We start from the raw sequence: 21085 nt of genomic DNA, 5'->3' as shown, positions 1-21085 counted from the left end.
GGCTATCTTGGTAATGTTTTGGTCTGGAATGATTTCCGATGATTGTGGTAATTTTGGTAGTTGATTTCATATTCTTGGTGAATGGGAAGATCCTTAGGAACTGTTGGGTGAATATTTTGTCACTAGTGTACCAATGGCAAAATATGTGTTTCACACACAGCTATGATAAGACAAAGTCTTTCCTCTCATCAAGGGGAGGTTCCCTGGTAGAATATGGGTATTTCAACAACTTGAAAACAAATTTTGGGGTTAAGTTAAGGGCGTGTAATTCTCTTTTTTCAGAATTAACGGGTATCCCTTCACTTGTTGAAATTCTTCTTACAAAATAATTGACTAAGGAAACTTACAAATATTTACTCAAAAGTATTTCTAAATCACATAAGCACAAAGTCTTAAGTGAGTACAATCTAATTTCCAACTTAAAAGCAATTATATCTTTTAGCTCAAAGTCTCCAAGATATAACTACAATTATCTAAAACTAAGAGCAATTAGCAGTAATGCAAAGCTCACTACTCAATCATTTAAATATCAGAAGATTTCCCAAATATGCAAGGAGCACAAAGTCTACTTATCACAATTAGGAATTTCTCTTATCAACACCAACAATTCTAACTAGCAAGATTCAAGTACATAAGGAATAACTGTGAGAACTAGACATAGGAATAATTTCAATCACAATCACAATCTTCGGCCCAACACAAAGTTTGGAAACTAGCGGATTGTTTTTTTAATTTTCCTTGAATCAATTTTTACATCAAAAGCTCAAAGTCTTAGTTGAAGCGAAAATTCAGCAAATTTTTGCTTAGCATAATAAAGATAAATATGTACAAATGAGGGTCCTCTTTATATAGGAAAATAGTGGAGAAAAATGTGGTCACAATTGACTAATTCAACTACACAGTCCCACTTGACTACAACTACTGCATCAAATGAAAATGCAACTGCAAGAAAATTTGCAATGACTAAGAATGCAACTACATGAAAAGAAAGTGTCAAAGGGGGACACTTTATTCATCTTTCTCCTCCTCATTGGATTTTTGGAATTCCTTGAACTTGACCAAAACATCTTCCATCTCGGCTTTGTCTGGCATTATGGTAGAATTGGTGATGGCGAGAACACGAGAAATTGCATCTTCAACTTTCATGTATGTTTTCCTTCCATCTTTCAACATTGATGCAAGAACTTCAAAACTGACTTATATTTCTAGCAACTTATCAAATGCATTCAATGTGAAATCTTCATATCAAAAAAAAAATTCTTGTATGAAGGCATCACTGGTCACAAGATTTTGATTATCGTCATACAAATAACAAGGAATTTCAGCTACCCTTGCCGAAACAAGATCAATCTCATCATCACCTTCCTTCTTCTCCCGATCCAACTCCATAATCATTGACCTTATTGTTTCTTTCTTATGAGACAATAATGACAAAATCTGGATGTATTTCTCTCTTGTTGGAATTACTTTATTCTCCACAAGGATGTCAATTCTGAAATCCTCCATTTTACCCCAAAGAGTTACGCTCTTTCCAATATCTTCTACCTCTTGAGATAAGGAAGTTTTGACACCTTGCATTTGACTTTGAACAACCTTAAAGTCAGTCAATAACTTAATTGTTGATTCCAGAAGATGGGAACCTTCTGATTTCAAATGAGCAATCCACTCATCCACTACTCGGCCCTTGACACCCACCTATTCCACCTTCTCGAGAGCCTCAGTATCAATTGAAGAAACAATTGGCTCAAATTCTTGAGAAGATTGTATGACCTTGAGAAGCACACTGGTCAACTGCTCACATTTCTGCTTCAATTCATTCTTTTCATCTCTTTCTTGATCAAACCTTTGCATAAGAGAATTGACAGCAGTTTGAGAGTCTAACTTGACACTCTCATGTGTCTCCACTCCAAGCTCTACAGTCTGCATAGTATAATCTCCAAGTTGGATATTATCCTTGTTCTTATTTGAAGATGGCACCATAACCTCAGCATATTTCATTTTGGTAGTAGGATCCACCAACACCCGAGAAACAGTCTTTGGCTTTTTAGTACTTTTGGATTTGGGAGGAGTCAATTGTTCAAAATCAAATTCATCTGGCAAAATTACCCGTTTCTTCCTTTTAGGTGCTACTATATCCATCCATGGTGGTAATTTTGTATTAGTAGATGGAGTTGTGGCCTCCTTCTGAATAACAACCGATATCTTAGGAACATTCTGACTTGAAGTTGTAGCAATAGAAGATGGAATTGCTGGTATCAAGGTTGTGGTAACCAATGGTGTTTCTGTTGATGGAGAAGTAGTAGTTGTTGTTGATGCCTCCTTGGAAACAACTGTGGTTGCAACTATGGATGGTGCATTGGTGGTGACAATGGTACTGACACTAGGTGGAGCTTCAACCATGATTGTTATGGAAGGTAAGGCCACCAACTATTGCTCTACAAATTCTTGTTCCATAAATTCAGTAAAGTCAAAAATTGAAGACTCAATAATGGATGTGGGAACATCATCAAAACTGGAGAGACTAGACAATGTAATATATTGTTGATCACCCTCCTGCTGTGGTAGTTCTGTACTCAACCCTTCATTATTATGTTCCTCTTCTTCTTGATTTGAATATGATTAAATAGAATGAATAATAACCTGTGTAGGAGTTGACACCTGTGAAGTGGTGGGGGTGTCACTCTCACCTTGATGAGTTGGTTCTTCAACCTGCATTTCCTCTTCATGAGGAATTTCTCCTTCTTCTTGTTCTTTTTCTTTCTTAGCCTCTTCAATAGCTTGCTGGTCAGGCTCCTCTGTTACCTTAGTGGCACTGAGGGCATAATTAGCACAAATTGATGATCAGGGAAAAGAGCATGCTATCTACTATATCAATCACACACTAGTAGGTTATGAGATTAACTACACTCCAATTGAACAAGCATGCCTTGCAATTGTTTTCAATACTCAAAATCTATGCCATTATATGCTCAACCACAAGACCAAGCTCATTACAAAGATAAACCTCCTCAAGTATCTACTCTCAAGGGCCACTCTCACAGGACGCAATGCTAAGTCGGTAATATTATTAAGTGAATTTGACATAGAGTATGTAGACCAGAAGGAAATCAAAGGACAATCTATTGTTGATCAATTGGTCGACACCCCTCTATAAGGAGAACACCCCCTAATTGCAAAATTTTCTGATGACTCCATCATGACAATCACACAACCTACTAAGTGGAAGCTTTACTTTCATGGCTCTTGCAATCAACATGGATTGGGGGAAGGCATTTAGTTGGTCACCCCTCAAGGATATTGAATTCCCAAGTCCTATAAGATAAATTTTACATGCACAAACAATATCACAGAGTATGAAGCTCTCATCACTCGGCTTCACTTGGCTATTTCATGGAAGATCACTAGCCAACATGTATATGGAGACTCCCAGCTTGTCATCAAACAAGTTAATGATGAGTACCAAACCAAAGATGACAAGTTACTCCCTTATCACCGCATGGTAGAAGATTTTAAGCATCACTTTACTTTTATCCAGTTTGAGCAAATTCCTCAGATAAACAACAGAGCTGCTGACACCATGGCTATTATCGGTTCTCTATTGCAGATGCTGGAAAATAGTCAAAAGTGTGAGTTCTTGGTTGAGCACCTCTTGGTCCCAACATATGATTCCCTTGAATCCAACATGGTGTGTGTTCTTGTTGGTCTCGACTCTCCCTAGTATCAAGAGATCTATGCCTACCTTCACAATAATAACACCGTCCCTTACCTTACTAAAACCCAACAATAGACTTTCATTCATCGATCCGCTCATTACATATTCCTTAGAGATACTGTATTCTGAAGGCACTTCGATGGAACCTTCCTAAGGTGTTTAGACAAAGAGAAGGCTAAACCAACATTACGTGAGGTACATGAAGGTATTTGTGGGGCACACTCAAGTAGCCTCACTCTAGCTAAGAAGCTACTACACACTGGATATTTCTGGCCTACAATGGAACAAGATGCATATCACTATATCAAGAAATGTGTGCCTTATTAGAAACATGGTGATAAGATACATGTGTCATCTCAATATCTGTAGCCATTCATTATACCTTGGCCCTTCTCATACTGGGGGCTTGATCTCATTGGTTAAATCCACCCCACCTCATCCAATAGCCACAAATTCATAATCACCGCCACAAAATATTTCACCAAGTGGGTGGAAGCCATACCACTCACCTTCACCACTGGCAAACAAATTGCTAAATTTATCCTATATTACCTAATATGTCGCTATGGAATCCCTAAGGTTGTCATTATAGACAATGGAAAACCTTTCAAGAATCAGGATGTCAAAGAACTGTGCCAAAAATTCACAATCCAACACCGCTTTTCAACTCCATACTACTCCCAAGGTAATGGTCAAGCTAACGCTTCAAACAAAACTCTTATCAAAATCATCAAAAAGATAGTCAATGAAGTTGGTCGTGATTGGCACTCGCAACTATATCTCTCCATTTGGGCCTATCACACAATAATCCACACACCCATAGGAGCCACACCATATTCCCTAGCCTTTGGATTCGAAGCCATCCTCCCTCTTGAGATTGAGATCCCCTCACTTCATTTATCCTTGCAGAATATTCTTCCTGATGAAGAATACAGAGTGGACAGACTACAAGAGATTGAATTATTAGACAAATGACGTCTCAAGGCTTTGGATCATATCCAAGTTTATTAGAATCGCCTCCGACTTAGCTATAACAAGAAGGTTAGGACCCGAGAGTTTGACATTGGTGACCTTTTCCTTATGGAAAATAAGAAAAATCTTCAGTACCATGAAAAGAAGGGCAAGTTTGAGCCTTATTGGTTGGGACCTTATGTCATTACTACAAAATATGCTTCTAGAGCATATCATTTGGCTACACTTGAAGGAGAACCCTTGGATGCGCCTTTGAAAATACTGCACCTAAAGAAATTTTCTGCCTAGACTTTAGGGAGTCCCAATTTTCAAAATAAAAAAAAGATCAAAAAAATGAAAAATAAAAAATAAAAAAAATAAAAAAATGCAAAAAGTAAAGAAAAAATATTTTCGTCCACCAGTAAAAACCACTCTGTGGCGCTATGGGCAAGTACCTTGGTGAAAACTTGTTCTCAGGTGTCAAGGTAAATAAGTGTCTGTGAGTGAGAAAGAGGAAGAGGAGGGGGAAGACTTGAGTAAATATGAAAATACTCCTAGACAGTTGTTTAGGATGGTCATCTGCTCTACTAAAAGTGAAAGTTGGAAAACATGGTGGATTATGAAACATATGATGAGGCTGAACTGGGTAGTGAAGAGGGCAAAGAAAGGAAGAGTTCTAGAATTGACAAAGAAAGGGATAAAGATGAGGATAGGGAAATATCTATAAATGATGATAGCTCCATCCATATTTCAGAGAGCCCAATTGACCTCACAAAGGATATGAAGCTCGATATTATGGAGATAAACAAACCAAAAGTTGATGGGACCTATAACCCTCAACAAGGAGTGACCTGTTCTAGATGCCAATCAAATGCTTTGGAGCTGGAGAAGGTTAAAACTAAAGTCTCTAATCTTGAAAATAAATTGGGGAGTGTTTCCTAGTTCAGTTTAAGGGTCATGCATAGCTTGACCACATCCCTATGTTTGATGTAGAAGAAGATTTGGGGAGCGGACAAAGATGAGGAGGAAAACTACAAGGAGCTTTTTAAGTTCCTTACTGAGGATTGATCCAATGTTCTCCACCAAGCTGGTTGCAAGTTTTAGGGATATTAGTTAGGGTTGTTTTAATTTTTTATTGTTGTTGTTGTTAATGCTGGTTTTGGCTGCTGTAGGCCCTCTCTTAAGACTATTTCATATTTTTGATATTGTTTATGTTTATGGCCATAGATCACCTGGTATTAAGACTCTTATTAGGATGCTAAAGATGCTATCTTTGATATATGCTATTGATAGTTAGTTTTTGATATTAGTTAGTTGTTAATGTGCTATTAATGCTTTGTTAAACATATGCCCATTGAGTTGTTGTTTTTATCTAACAACACCCTTATTTTGCTACTTTTCAATATAAAAAATATTCTTAGAAAAATTAATAAAATAACATAGACCTTCATGTTTCTAAATAAAAAAAATAAGAATACCATCCCCTTTGACAAATACAACATATTGGATGGACCACCTTAATCATCATTAAAAAGTTTGTTGAATAACTATTTTATAATATTTATAATCTATTATTCATCAAACCAAAACATTATCAATTTCAAGGCACCATTTTCAAATATAATAATGAGAGAGAGAATCATATGATTTTCTAATATTTGACTATATTAATGCCCCTTTTAACATGTAAATGTTCAATGATCTTTTTTAGTTCTTGCTCCGCATGGAACTATTGTCCAGGGCCAGTATTAAACAGTGATTAAACACATTCAACACAACCAATAGCATTGCTTAATTGTTTTTTGCAAAACTTTAATTCAATATTCCCTACAGAAATGTGATCGGGCTTTACCGGTTGTCTATCAAATATGTGCTTTGGCAAGGTTTCTTTGGAGTATATAGAGGCATTTCAAGATTCAATTCAAGAGAACGCGTAGATATAGAGGAAGGGAGCCAAAACCAAAATCTTGGGATTACCATTTCTATAGGACATTAGACACAGTTGGAGATTAGAGTTTCCGTTCGAGAATGACGTGTTGCTTCATAGGTTTCTTATGACAATTTTTTTAAAAGATCTTTAAAGGTGCATTTTTTTTGTTGCAAGAGAGTTAGGATGTTTTTCTAGTCTTCTCTAGATGTATTTGCCACGTATTTGTTAGGTTTTAGCATTTAGATAACAATTCATGGATGGAATTTCTCATAGATCAATGGTTTCTTTAATGGACTTTTGTTCAAAATTCTTTTGAGATAGCTATTAAAAGGTAGTGGACTGTTTCAATAAATCTATTTTGTGCATAGCTGCAATTAGTGCAATCTGTTAGGCACCATTTCTAAACAGTTTGTATGAGCTGTCTATGCTTCCACATTTTGCATACATGTCTACCAGGGCAGTCGCAATGCACAAAATTCTAAGTCCATTATGTTTTGACACCTGTCCCATTTCAAGACTCCATAGGCGCAATGGTCAAGTGTGATTAGATATTTATGCAGTTGAAGTTTCTTGTGAGTTACAAAAGACTACATCAAGGAAGTAGAAGATCAAACTTTTTTATGGGATGGTGTTTCTTCAAACGAAACTTCTGCAAAAACAAATGGAGAGATACTAAACTAAAACAAAATTAAAGCAAACATTGGAAATATTATTTAAAAAATGTTTTTTTAAAGGTTGATACTGATAGCATGTGCAGTCTAAGTCCCAAACTAGTCTTTAGATATCTTTAAATAATACTTACAATTATCATCGTATGAAATCGTTAATTCAGTCTTGTGATAATAAGTTTTTATATTTTGATTAACATAATAAAATAATTTGAGAATGTTTTTAAATTTAATTTTAACGAAGTATTTTTATGTTAATATTTTAAATCACAATTCATAATTTTATATTAATATATTTATCTTTAATTATCTTTTATCTTAAAAAATGAAAAATATCAGTTGACATCTTTTACATCAAATTTTAAAGATAACTAAATTAATAATAAGTTATGAAATGTGATTCACCTATTATTTCATCTATAGAAATCTAGGACACAACTAAACTAAACCAAATTAATAAGTTATGAAATGTGATATAAAAATGTAGGGCACACTGAATCATTCCTCTCATTTCTGTAACAAAAAACACTTGCAATTGCAATGAGAGTATTTGATAAGGATGAATCTTTATTCCCGGTGACTGGTAATAAATTCTGAACATCCCTCTTCCTCTCCGTCTAACAAACAACAATTTTTTTTCTTGTAGCTACAATTTATTTTCATCAATAGAAAAATTATTGTTTTCCATTTGTTTTCTTGGTCATGTTGATGTTGATAATTCTTTATCCTTCATGACATTCCTTCCTTCACCATGCTCAATAAATTTATGTCTTCTAGGTTCTCAAACATAAGGTGTGCGATTGGAAGATGCTATGCATTGTTTAGTTTTCATACTAGATGGTGTTGTTCCCAACTTTGACTTCAGCATTTTAGATGAGCCCACAACAAACATTTCAGACTAAAAAACTAAGAGCGGCTTATGTAAAGACCACCCCTGACACAAGTATTAAAAGGATGCTATGAAACATATTGAAAGAATGAGAGAATATTCGACTTGAAGTTATGGAACAAGGAAACCTTGGAATTGGCTAGGATAATGTATATCTAGGTCAATACATCAATATAGCTTGTATAAAACTAGATCTAATTATTCCACTTGACAATTGTGGACTTTGTGGGAATGAATACATTGTAATGAAAGAGGATAGTATAGAAAACATTTCAAAAAGATGTTTAGTCAATGTGAGCAATTCGATGACACTCAATCCTACCAAACAGTACAACTGTTGCACCATTTCCCCACACCTCAAGAAAAAAGTTGTGAAATTTTCCCTATTACACAATAAAACAAACCCAAAAATACCTTGCAATAAAAATAATACAGATAATCATGTAAGCAGAAAATGTAGTCCAATTATTTCAATAAAAGAATGACATTGATCTTATGGTGTTCCAAATATGTGTAATGTTTCTACTGATATTATTAAATATGCCAACATTATCAGATCTGAGAATGAATACATACCTAGAGGAAAGATTGTGTATGTGCCATGTGCATCTGTACCTGCAAACACAGAGAGAACTTGAGCAATCTGTGGAGCATCCATCAAGTTGAGAGAATTTATTAGCATTGACGATATTACAATTCTGTGTAATACAACTAGAGATGCTATCAGACAATTCAATCAACAGGGAGTTGTGCTCGATAACCCTGGAGTAGGAGATACTTTAATGTCAGTTGGAAGTTTAGATTCAACTAATGGATTGAAAGGCTTTTGTGAAAATAGTCCCTATAAGTTATCATGGCACTTGTGTTTTTGTTTAGATCCACATTCAAATCTATCCAGAGGAGACATACCTTGGCTTTTACTAATCTAAATTTATTATCACTTAGAGGTGTTATTTCAATTATTGCATTTATATAAACTACTATTGACTGGCTAAAATGTAGGTACTGTAAGATTGCAATAGATAACATATCCTCTAGCTAGTTATTATTATTTTAGTTGGGATGCTCAATAAGAGAAATATGGAAGTTAAGTCTCTACAAGTACTTTGTGCAGTTGATATATGTTTCCACATTTTGTACATGTCTAATACACCATACAAAATTCCTCATTCTTCATGCTAGGATCATTGTTAATATACTACTCTGGAGTCCCTAGTTTTCATCAACAAAAATTACACAGTGGAGAATACCAAGTAATCACTTTATTTGGAGGCATTTTTCCAAACTGATATTAATAGGCAAATCTCGGAAAAATTGTAGTTTATTTTTACTAAAAGAAATATCGTATTATGTACATTTATTTTGTGTTTTACTATTTTGCATTATCATACATGTTCAAAATTCTAATCACACCCCACCTATCGCTGCCCATTTAGAAATCTATCCACCATCATTGTTTCCTTTTCTTTTTTAGATTAATTCCCTGTTATGCCATTGTCTTTTATGTCTCTAATCTGAAATGTTTTCTTTCACTTGTCAAGTTATCATCTTTTTATCTTTAGCCACCACCTCTCTCCAAATTATCTTTGTCCCTGAAGTCTAATACTGCTACTCAAACCGCTCTAGTCTACTGTCTCATCTTATTATTTTACATTGGTTTTACTATTGCCATCTAACATGCTAAGATTGTGATGTTGAAATAATGATTGTTTTATGTCTGAGCATACACTATTGCGATCTAACATGCTGAAATGCCTCATTTTTATTTTAGACAAAAACAATTATATGCATGAACAAACCTCCAACACTACCATTCTTAAAACAAAACAAATCCACAACTAACTTTGTATTACTAGGCAGGAACTACGCTGCCCTGCAACCCTTGTTTTTTTGGTTCTTGGGTCTAAATTATTTGATCAAATTATGATGGCATGCTATGAAACTCTTTTAGAGAATGAAAGTCTAGAAGAAATAGTGCTAAAGGTTTGAATATAAGTTTGTTAATGGTTTTATAAAGCATATTGCAAATCAACATAGATATTGATTATAAGTTTGTTAATGATTTTATAAAGCATATTGCAAATCAACATAGATATTGATGTAAAAAATTAATAATATATTTTTTTTATATGGACATATTTTGATTTGTATATATAATTTTTAATAAAATATATTTCTTATTAATAAATTTTATTTATTAATATTTTAATGTTGCATTTTAACAAAATGAATGATTTTTTAACATGCATAGTTAGAAAGGGTGATATACTAAGTGTAGATAAGATAGAGAGATAGCAATCAAACTCAAATCAAAATTATATCATTTGTATAAACTTAAAAAGGAACGAGCATGAATTAGTTCACTTGCATGTAAAGTCGCCAAGTACTTGTATTTAAGAAGATATTATACAAGTTTGTATGTATATAGTAATCACTTGAACCAAAGTTCTATGATTTGTATGAACATAAAAAGGAATGAGCATGAATTAGTCCACCCGCATGCAAAATCATTATGTACTTGTATTTTCTAAGATACCATATAAATTTGCACACACATGCTTTCAAATCACGATTCAAACATAAATTTGAAAGTTGGAAACATTATTTCACAATTTCTGAAGTTTATTTACTTCTTCAAAAGTAAAGAGGGTTATAGTATTTAGTTTTAGATTTAGAGAAGAATAATTTCAATATGTTATTGAATTTAGATGTCTTAGAGATGGAAATGGTATGTCGAGCTATTTATACCCTATCTAGAATTTGTATAAGATTTGTGACTGCCCTCATAAATGTCTTGCATGCAAAAGTTATTTCACCTCTCCACCTCACCTTTGAATCAAGGGGTGCTCACACATGTGTGAGAATGCACTTCCCCATGGAGCCAACCTACACCTTTCCATTTTAGTTTGCATGTCATAATCCCCCTTTCTATAGCCCTTACACATTACTAAAAGTGTTTCCACTTGTCAGTCTCATGGTATTCCAATATTTTCTCACACATATGTGAGCACATCTGGACCTCTTCCCCATGACAAGAGTTCTTCCCAAGACGTGCTCACACATGTGTGAGCACACCTTGCCCTCTTCCCCATGCCAAGTGTTTTTCCCAAGGATTGACACTTGGTCCACATGTCAAAAGGCTATGTGCCTTGTCCACTTCATCTCCTCACCTTCAATCTTAGCCCTTCATTTGCCTTCCAATCTTGACTATCAATTTCAAATCCTCAAATACTATAAATGGAAGTTCCCTCCCTTTGAAAATCATCCATTTTCATCATATTCTTATGCTGCCTTTTCGGTTGCATATCCACTTCATTACATACTTATGTTGTCATTTTGAGAGCATAACCATTTCCATAGCACCCTTACCATGTCCAAATCAACACCCATCAATCCATCATTTGTTATGATAATGTGAGAGTAATCCACATTCACAACTCCATCCATCTCTCCAAATATTCATTTGTCAATCTTGGAGCAACAAGATCATGAAGAGGAGGACAAGAAAGAGCAATGGCATAGGGAGCATCATAAGGGAAGTAATTGTTTTTTTTGTTTTTTTTTATGATTTATGTTAATCTTCCTTGATAATTATTTAAAATGGATTAAGTTTGTTTGATTATTAACTAACCAAGTTCCATTTTGATAGCATTACAATCACTTGTCGTTGGTCAGACACTTTAGGAATTGTAGCCTCATTTCTTTTCTATTTTTCCTTTTGAATTCATTGGAAGGTTTAGTGAGTGAGGTTATGGAGAGTGCCAAGATCCAAGGGAAAAATCCTATCTCGCTCCATCAATGCTTGATTTTTTTCCGTTATCATTTTCACCTGGCTCGGTGCCTCCCTAGGCAATTTTTTGTGCAAGAAGTGTTGCACCCTCTTTCTCCACCCCAAGCCAACCACATTGATATTCTTTGCCCTAGTTCGAACAAAATGTATCAAATTTCCAAGTGTTTGCGAAACTGTGTCCCAACTTGGGTCTCTTGAATCCCCCTTGGAGATCTGTAGTGAACAGAAAGAACCTAAGTGCAAAGCCTTGGCCTCTGCTATTAGCAACAAAAAGGCAAAAAATCCACCCCTTGGCTAAAAATCTCAAAGTGTCTGTGAGTGAGAAAGAGGAAGAGGAGGGGGAAGACTTGAGTAAATGTGAAAATACTCCTAGACAGTCCTTTTGGATGGCCATCCGCTCTATTAAAAGTGAAAGCTGAAAAACAAGGTGGATTATGAAACATATGATGAGGCTAAACTAGGTAGCGAAGAGGGCAAAGAAAGGAAGAGTGCTAGAATCGATAAAGGAAGGGATAAAGATGAGGATAGGGAAATCTCTATGAATGATGAGAGCTCCATCCATATTTCAGAGAGCCCAATTGACCTCACAAAGGATATGAAGCTCATTATTATGGAGATAAACAAACCAAAAGTTGATGGGACCTGTAACCCTTAACAAGATGGGACCTGTTCTAGATGACAATCAAATGCTTTGGAGCTAGAGAAGGTTAAAGCTAAAGTCTCTGATCATGAAAAGAAATTGGGGACTGTTTCTTGGTTCAGTTTAAGGGTCATGCATAGCCTTACCACATCCCTATGTTTGATGTAGAAGAAGATCTTGGGAGTGGACAAAGATGAGGAGGGAAACTATAAGGAGCTTTTAAGTTCCTTACTGAGGATTGATCCAATGCTCTCCACCAAGTTGGTTGCAAGTTTTAGGGATGTTAGTTAGGGTTGTTTTAATTTTTGCTGTCATTGTTGTTAATGCTGGTTTTGGCCATTGTAGGCCCTTTGTTAAGACTATTTCATATTTTTGATATTGTTTATGTTTATGGTCATAGATGTCCTGGTATTAAGACTCTTATTAGGATGCTAAAGATGTTATCTATGATATATGCTATTGATAATTAGTTTTTGATATTAGTTAGTTGTTAATGTGCTATTAATGCTTTGTTAAACATATACTCGTTGAACTGTTGTTTCTTATAACAACACCCTTATTTTGCTACTTTTCAATATAAAAAAAATTCTTAAAAAGATTAATAAAATAACATAGACCTTCATCTTTCTAAAAAAAACAAAAATGAATACCATTCTCTTTGACAAATACAACATATTGGATGGACCACCTGTAATCATCATTAAAAAGTTAGTTGAATACATATTTTATAATATTTATAATCCATTATTAATCAAACCAAAAGACTTTCAATTTCAAGGCACCATTTTCAAATATAATAATGAGAGAGAGAGTCATATGATTTTCTAATATTTGACTATATTAATGCCCTTTTAACATCTAAATGTTCAATGATCGATCTTTCTTTTTTTTTGGTTCTTGGGTCTAAATTATTTGATGATGGCATGCTATGAAACTCTTTTAGAGAATGAAAGTTTGAAAGAAATAGTGCTATAAAGGTTTGAATATAAGTTTGTTAATGATTTTATAAAGCATATTGCAAATCAACATAGATATTGATGTAAAAAATTAATAACATTTTTTTTTATATGGACATATTTTGATTTGTATATATAATTTTTTAATAAAATATATTTCTTATTAATAGATTTTTTTTATTAATATTTTAAGGTTGCATTTTAACAAAATGAATGATTTTTTAACATGCATAGTTAGAAAGGGTGATATATTAAATGTAAATAAGATAGAGAGATAGTAATCAAACTCTAATCAAAATTATATCATTTGTATAAACTTAAAAAGGAATGAGCATGAATTAGTTCACTTGCATGTAAAGTCGCCAAGTATTTGTATTTAAGAAGATACTATACAAGTTTGTATGTATATAGTAATCACTCGAACAAAAGTTCTACCATTTGTATGAACATAAAAAGGAATGAGTATGCATTAGTTCACCCGCATGTAAAATCATACTTATATTTACTAAGATACCATATAAATTTGCATACACATGCTTTCAAATCACAATTCAAACATAAATTTGAAAGTTGAAAACATTATGTCCCAGTTTCCGAAATTTATTTACTTCTTCAATTTGACATAACAACACTATATTATTTTAAAATAACAAAAATGATAATTATCCTTGAAAATCTTACAATGAGTACTATCCACTAAATCATGAAGTCAATTTAACTTTTAAAAGATTTAGTCAAACTTACAAATACTATTTATTAAAAATATTCTCTTAGTACTAAATGTACTTTTAAAATAGATTTTAAAGGTCCTCTAACCATTAAATTTTAAGGCAATTATTATAAAGCTAAAATATGCACATCTTTTTCTCAATAAAAGTGGCATGCTATAAAAGTAGTAGAATAAACTTGGTTCTCAAAGAATGGAGAGGTTATTAGTGTACAAGAAAAGGGTCATCATAATGTGAACCGAAATGCCATTATGTGGTAGGGCCCATTTAAAATCAAAATTGTGGCTCATAATCTCTTCTGCCGGTTATTGGAAAACAAAATGATGAGAATGGCGTTACATCTTCTCATTCTTTCTGTTTTGGGGGGAAAATGTAAGGAAGCACGGAAAGGGAAAACAACTTGCAATCTTATCTTTTCACCACTTTATATGTGAATCCAGCTAACCTAATCTTCACTTTTATTAAACAATTAAATAAGTGATAATTGAACAATTAGATATTAAGTAGGACATTAAATGTAAAGATGGCTATAGTATTTAGTTTTAGATTTAAAGAAGAAATTTTTTCTATATTTTGGTGAATTTTAGATGTTTTGGAGATGGGAATGGTGCGTTTTTTTTTATATCATATCTTTGATCAGTAATATTTTTTGCATGTGGTAGGTTGAGTCTATAGATTTGAGACACTTATGTAGGCGTGGATTTGAACTTTGACCATACATTTTATTTGATGTAGTGTGTCATGCCCAAAATTTAGGGCAAAACACAACCGGCAAATTTTTTTTTTTGAGACACTTATTCACATGCAACCTTAGCTTAAATAGTTATGACAACTTAACATGTGGTTCTAACAAATTATTAATTGATATTAAATACTAACATAACAATTTACGATAGTTCCTAAAATCAAGTGGGGCGAATAAAATTTATAAGGGAATATAAATTCATTCCAAAGTCTTTATCATTTCGCTTGTGAATATTAGGACATAAATTTAACCATTTCTCTTAACTAGACATTAACATAATTTACTTGGTTCTATATTAATTACATATCAATTTTCCTCCATCCTGTAATTACGTTCCTCCTTAATACTTAATTTTATAAAGAAATTGGCTTCTATTAATTCAATACTAAAACCTATTTATTTGCGTTAATATTATCAAATGGAGCCATTACAATTAAAGTGCCAATCATCATTAAGATGGTTAATTTACCTAATAAAAGTTCCCTCTTGGGTTAACAGGTTTCACAAGGTTTAGTCCACTTAGAGGAATTAATCTTTACGCCCCTACACTATCCTCTTATATTAATTATTTAAATACTTTATTTAATAATTTCATTTATTTATGAACATCCAATTAGATCTCCAAAATTAATTTACCAATTTCATCCAAATCTTTCATAAGATTGAACTCCAGAAACATTTAAAATTTATACATCCTTTTAAAACATGCCCATTTGATTATCAAAAGCATATATAAGTTTATTAAAATATTTAGTCTAAAAATTTGCCCTATTCATCCATATTTTCAAATTATATATATATATATATATATATATATATTTACAAATCATGCATGCAAACCCTAACTTAAAATGTAAATCATAAAATACCCTATAAATTCTAAAAAAAAACTCTTCTTTTCTCATGTTACCCTAGCCCTACTCGGGCTAGGGTTTTACTTTTAGTTTCTCGCATTGCAGGGCCGATCAAAATCGAAACCCATGGTGGAGTGGCTGAAGTTTATTTTTTTGAAGGGGGAGAGGCAGTGGCGCGGGGGTTTTACCCGGCCGCCATTGTGTGCGCACACAGTGGTGGCACGGGCGTCGCCCACTGTGTGCCCACACAGTGGCGGTCTGCGGGCTGTCCACTGTGTGTTCACACAATGGCGGCGCGAGCGCCGCTCATTGTGTGCCCACACAGTGGCGGTCCACGGGCCGCTCATTGTGTGTTCACACAGTGTCGGCATTGGCGCCGCCCACTGTGTGCACACACAGTGGGTTTCGGCCCTCCGCCCGAACCTTTTTTTTTTTTTTTAATTTATTTATTTTTTATTTTTATTTTTTTTATATATATATATATTTTAAAATAAGTTATATATATATATATATATATATATATCTTTTACATTATAAATACAAATATGGGTTAAATATGATTATAAATAAATATATATGTATATATATATATATATACTTTCTATTTATATACATATATTCTAGATATAAACTTAAATAAACATATTTTGAATGCACTTAAATTATTTCTTTCTTTGCTAACCTTGTTGCTTTAATAAAAAATAGGCTAAATAATTTAGATTTATCTAAATATAGTTTTACTTTCTGCCAAAAATAAGGTAACTATCAGAATTAAATTCACTAAGAATAGTATAGATTTTATTTTCTGCAAAAAGATAAATAATAGAGTACGAAAATTTTGAACAGCAACTACACACATATGTGATTATTAAACTAAATAGACTATTAAATTTCCAGACTTAAATTCCTGCAAATACATATGCGATTTTAATTCCTGCAACTTAATTTATCTAGAATCTTTTAAACTTAGCCATGCAATAGGAATTAAATTGGAACTTTCATATTCGAAAACAACATGCATGCAATCATTAAATCATTTCTTTATTTCCTTAATCTATTTCATATGCATAAAGGGGTAAAATAAATTTCATTTCTCTTTCCTAAATATTGTATAACCTACATTTATTAAAGTTCAGAAAATCTTTAGGAACTAAATCCAGATTCATTTCTTTAGTATAGCATAAAACAATATTTCACCTCTATAAGGTACATCAAATTACGAAATAACCTTCAATACTAATGGATCTCTCATTTCTATTCAATGAGGCTCTTACAAACATTTGATACATTTCTTTTCGAAAGATAGATACGACATAATTTCCTATTACAATGTTGCTACTTTAAACATATATATTCCATTTCCACATCTTTTCTGTAACAACTGAAATCCAGCAACCTCTACTTGTCCTCTTTCTTTTCTTCCAACAAACCTGTAAATAAAACATAGGCTATGACCATGGAGTGCTCACCTCCCAGCCTAGGCTAACTAGTAGCCACCCCCGAGCTCGGAGAACCAAGCCCTAGATAGGTAACAAGCATGCGACACAGAAGACAAAATACTCACAAACTCAAAACACACTCCCAACCCGGGCTACACTACACCACACATTTGTGATGTCCTTACAAGGGTGGTAGTGGACCAAGTACCTTGAGGAGACTGCAAGTATGGCCAAACAAATAGCCACCTCATGGCAAACTAAAGCATATAGCCACCTCATGGCAAACAAAATACATCAAGTATAACATAATCAGCCCTTTATTCCTTATGGCCCCCAAGGCATTCATGCCTTATTTCCCTCCTTATGACCCCCAATGCATAAAAAAGCCATGCAGCAAGGGTCACACAAATTCCCTTGTGATCGCTCTCATAACGAGAGTCTCTCACTCGAGGGCTGTCACTTCTACCAACCACAAGATCCTCCTCTCTCCCAAGAGTAGGAGATCTTGATTACTCCCAAACACAAAACAAAGTATAAAACAAAATACCAAATAAATTTCCAAAAGAGCATGCACGAAAACAAATCTTTTTCAAAAACATTACTTACAAACACACGCAATAAGAAATCCATTACATGATGAATACGACCAACCTTAATCTACCCAAAAGGTAGTATAGTTTTGTTGAGGATGAGCAGCCCAATTCCACGGTTCTTCTCTTTCTACCCTTAGCTAAAATTCTCAAACCAAATTCATTCTTTTTACTTTACAAAATTCTTTTGTCTCCAAAAATGGAGAGTGGGTGATTACCCTCAAATTCTCCAATTCTTGCTTAAGAAGCCCATTCTCTCAGTTCTCACAAGTTTCTAAAACTCAAAAAGGAAAGTAAGACAGAATGAGAAAAAGTCTCTCATTCGAAAAGGAAAGTTTACAACTAAGATCAAACTTCTAATTTCAATTTTCGCAGAACTCAGAAAAGTCGATTTTTAAAGTGTCAAAAAGGTCACTTAAAAGTAGAAACTTGCCTAAAATTACCCCTAACCCCTAGGTATACCTTATGGGCTTTAGGAAACCCTATTAAACTACCCCTAGGTGTTCATTTAACCCATTTTAAACCCCTCTGAAGTTTATTTTCGGGTCAAACATATGTTTACCTCTCCAAAGATTCTTTTCCCAAAGTATTTATGACATCATGCTACATTATTAGAAAAAGCTATAGTTGAACACTTTCCCACCAAGAGACAAAAATAAAACATTTAAACTTAAATCCACACGTGTCAAGTGACACAAATAAAACACTTTTTACAAATTAAAACATGAAATCGTCTCTTGTGGTTTTTACACATTAAATTTAAATAACACTTAACACTCATGCAGCATATACTGTTACGAATAAAATACAACACAAACGGGGTGTTGTCTCTCCAAATAGACAACCCCTGGCTTACGAACATACATAAGTCTAGGTTTGGTTCTCCGTAATTTTCCCATGGTCACATGGATAATTCCTGCGCAACTCAATTTACACATTAGTACTTCCAAATAATCTCATATAATATAAAACACATGAATAATAATGCACTACAAACACTCTGCATACAATATACATTTATCAATCAGTACATCTTTCATCCAAATAAATCCACATAACAATTATCATCATTCACATAATTTTGATCCATACATTAAAACATGCATTCCTATTTCTATCTTCATAGTAAAGTCCTGCAAATCCAATAATGACATACCTCCTCTCAAATTTATCCTATTCTAGGATCATCTAGAGTTCTGTATCTATAAAGCATATAAATGAAGCATCCACATTCATAAATGTCACCCATCACAAAATCATATAAGTTCTACATCCAGACATAGCTGACATACGTTAAATCAAGATTATCCAATCAATGGGTCTTTTAGGATTTCTACTTCATAACACATCAAAAGTGCACCACTAGGTGTGATAACTCTATAACTTGGTTCAATTATTTTTCTCACAAACCTATCTGCCTAACACAGTCCATTCCATTGAATTATAAAGCATTTATTAATAGGTCAAACATGGTCAACTAAGTAAATCAAAGCTTGGTTTGGGGAAGGCCTTACATAGTGTGCATTCTAGATTCTTAGGTCACTTGATTTATTGATGTCTACTTTGCTACAATGAATAGTAATATTTAAGAATTCTTTTAAAGGGATATTAGATCATTAGGGTATCAATTTTATATTCATATATTGATCTAGATTAATTGGTGATAATTGTGAGAATGAAAATTGAGCAATTAAGTAGGAAATTAAGTGTAAAGAGGGTTAGGGTATTTAGTATTAGATTCAAAGAGGAAGAATTCTAATATGTATTAAAATTTAGATGTCTCGGAGATGGAAATGGTTTGTCTCCATTAATACTCTGTCTTAAATCTATAACAATTATACACTTTTTGGTGGGTTGAATTCATAGATTTGAGACACTTCCATAGTTGTTGATATGATCTTTAGCAACTTGTTGATGGAAATGGTATGTTTTTATTTATAATGTATCTTAGATCTATAACAATTTTTACATGTTGTGGTAGGTTTTTGATTCAAAAGCAGTGTTAACTAGGGCACTAATCCTTTAACATAGTCATAGACTATCCACAACACTTCAATAGAAAAAATACCAAACGAGAGTTCAATAAAAAATAACCAGATAAGGGTTTAGCTGGAAAATAAAAACGATAGGGGCAATACCCCAAAATAAAACTTAACAAAAAACCTAGGAACTAAGGGGCCAAATTACATGCCTCTGTCATGTTTATGACCTTCTCCCAATCCTCAGAGAGGAACTTGTAGAGTTCTTTGGCAGCTTGTCAGTCATTCTCATCTTCAATAGTTTTGTCGCGGAGTAGGGAAAGGGTCAGTACTGAACTGTGCAGAACTCGGATGCAAATCTTATTGATGATGACCCGTTGTGTGTCTCTCACATCCAACTTCTTGTTGATAACTCAAATTTCCTCTTTCAATTTCTAAATTTCCTCTTCCAAATTAGGCCTATGGATGTAGGGGTTCTATAGCTCACCCGCCTTAGTATCAGTGGGTTCAATCTTCTCATCACCCTTGGGGTCCCCATCCTTGTCCTTTTACCTATTTATCTTAATTTTCCTTTCTTTACTAGTGCCTTTTGAAGTACCCACAACATTCTTCAGGGTTTTGAGGTTAGAGGCCAAGCCTGACTCCAGACCCTCAATAATGAGAGACTTTTATAGTTGTGGATTTAAGCTGGCCACAAATTTGTTTTGATGTAGTGCACACTCTAATTCTTAGATCACTTGATTTACAAGAACTAATAATGTTTAAGATTGATTTTAGAGGGATGTCAAGTTGTTAGAGTATTTAGTTTTATATTTATATATTGATCTACATTAATAAATGATCATTGTGGGAATGATAATTGAGAAACTTTATTTTAGCTAGGACATGAAAAGTAAAGAGGGTTATAGTATTTAGTTTTAGATTTAGAGAAGAATAATTTCAATATGTTATTGAATTTAGATGTCTTAGAGATGGAAATGGTATGTCTCTATTTATACCCTATCTAGAATTTGTATAATTTCTACACTTTTGGGCAGGTTGAGTCCAAATTTGGGACACTTTCATAGTTGTTGATCTGATCTATAGCCACACATCTAATCTATTATAGAGGCATTAGCTAGATTCTTAGGAACAATTTATTTGTCAGTCCTTACTTTACTACAACAGCTAGAAACATTAAGAATATTTAAAGAGAGTTGTTAGATCATTAGGTT

General features: G+C 33.6%; 1 protein-coding gene across 1 annotated transcript; it reads right to left on the bottom strand.

Annotated features, from left to right (window-relative positions):
- Positions 1 to 1245: 1245 nt before the first annotated feature.
- On the bottom strand, positions 1246 to 2400 carry LOC131857677 (uncharacterized). The gene is made up of 2 exons (XM_059210379.1): positions 1705 to 2400; positions 1246 to 1593 (listed from the first exon to the last, which is right to left on the bottom strand). The coding sequence occupies exons 1-2, from the start codon at positions 2398 to 2400 to the stop codon at positions 1246 to 1248; spliced, it is 1044 nt and encodes a 347-aa protein (XP_059066362.1).
- Positions 2401 to 21085: the final 18685 nt, after the last annotated feature.

This window comes from Cryptomeria japonica, chromosome 8 (assembly GCF_030272615.1).
Source record: "Cryptomeria japonica chromosome 8, Sugi_1.0, whole genome shotgun sequence".
NCBI classification, from domain to species: Eukaryota; Viridiplantae; Streptophyta; class Pinopsida; order Cupressales; family Cupressaceae; genus Cryptomeria; species Cryptomeria japonica.
The sequence above is the reverse complement of the archived record's forward strand: the minus strand, read 5'-3'. Positions and strand labels throughout refer to the sequence as shown.

Coding starts and splice junctions, on each gene's coding strand:
- LOC131857677 (XM_059210379.1), bottom strand. CDS start 2,400: ATGGTTGAAGCTCCACCTAGTGTCAGTACCATTGTCACCACCAATGCA. Junction 1,594..1,704: donor ATACTGAGGCTCTCGAGAAG/GTGGAATAGGTG, acceptor ACTGACTTTAAG/GTTGTTCAAAGTCAAATGCA.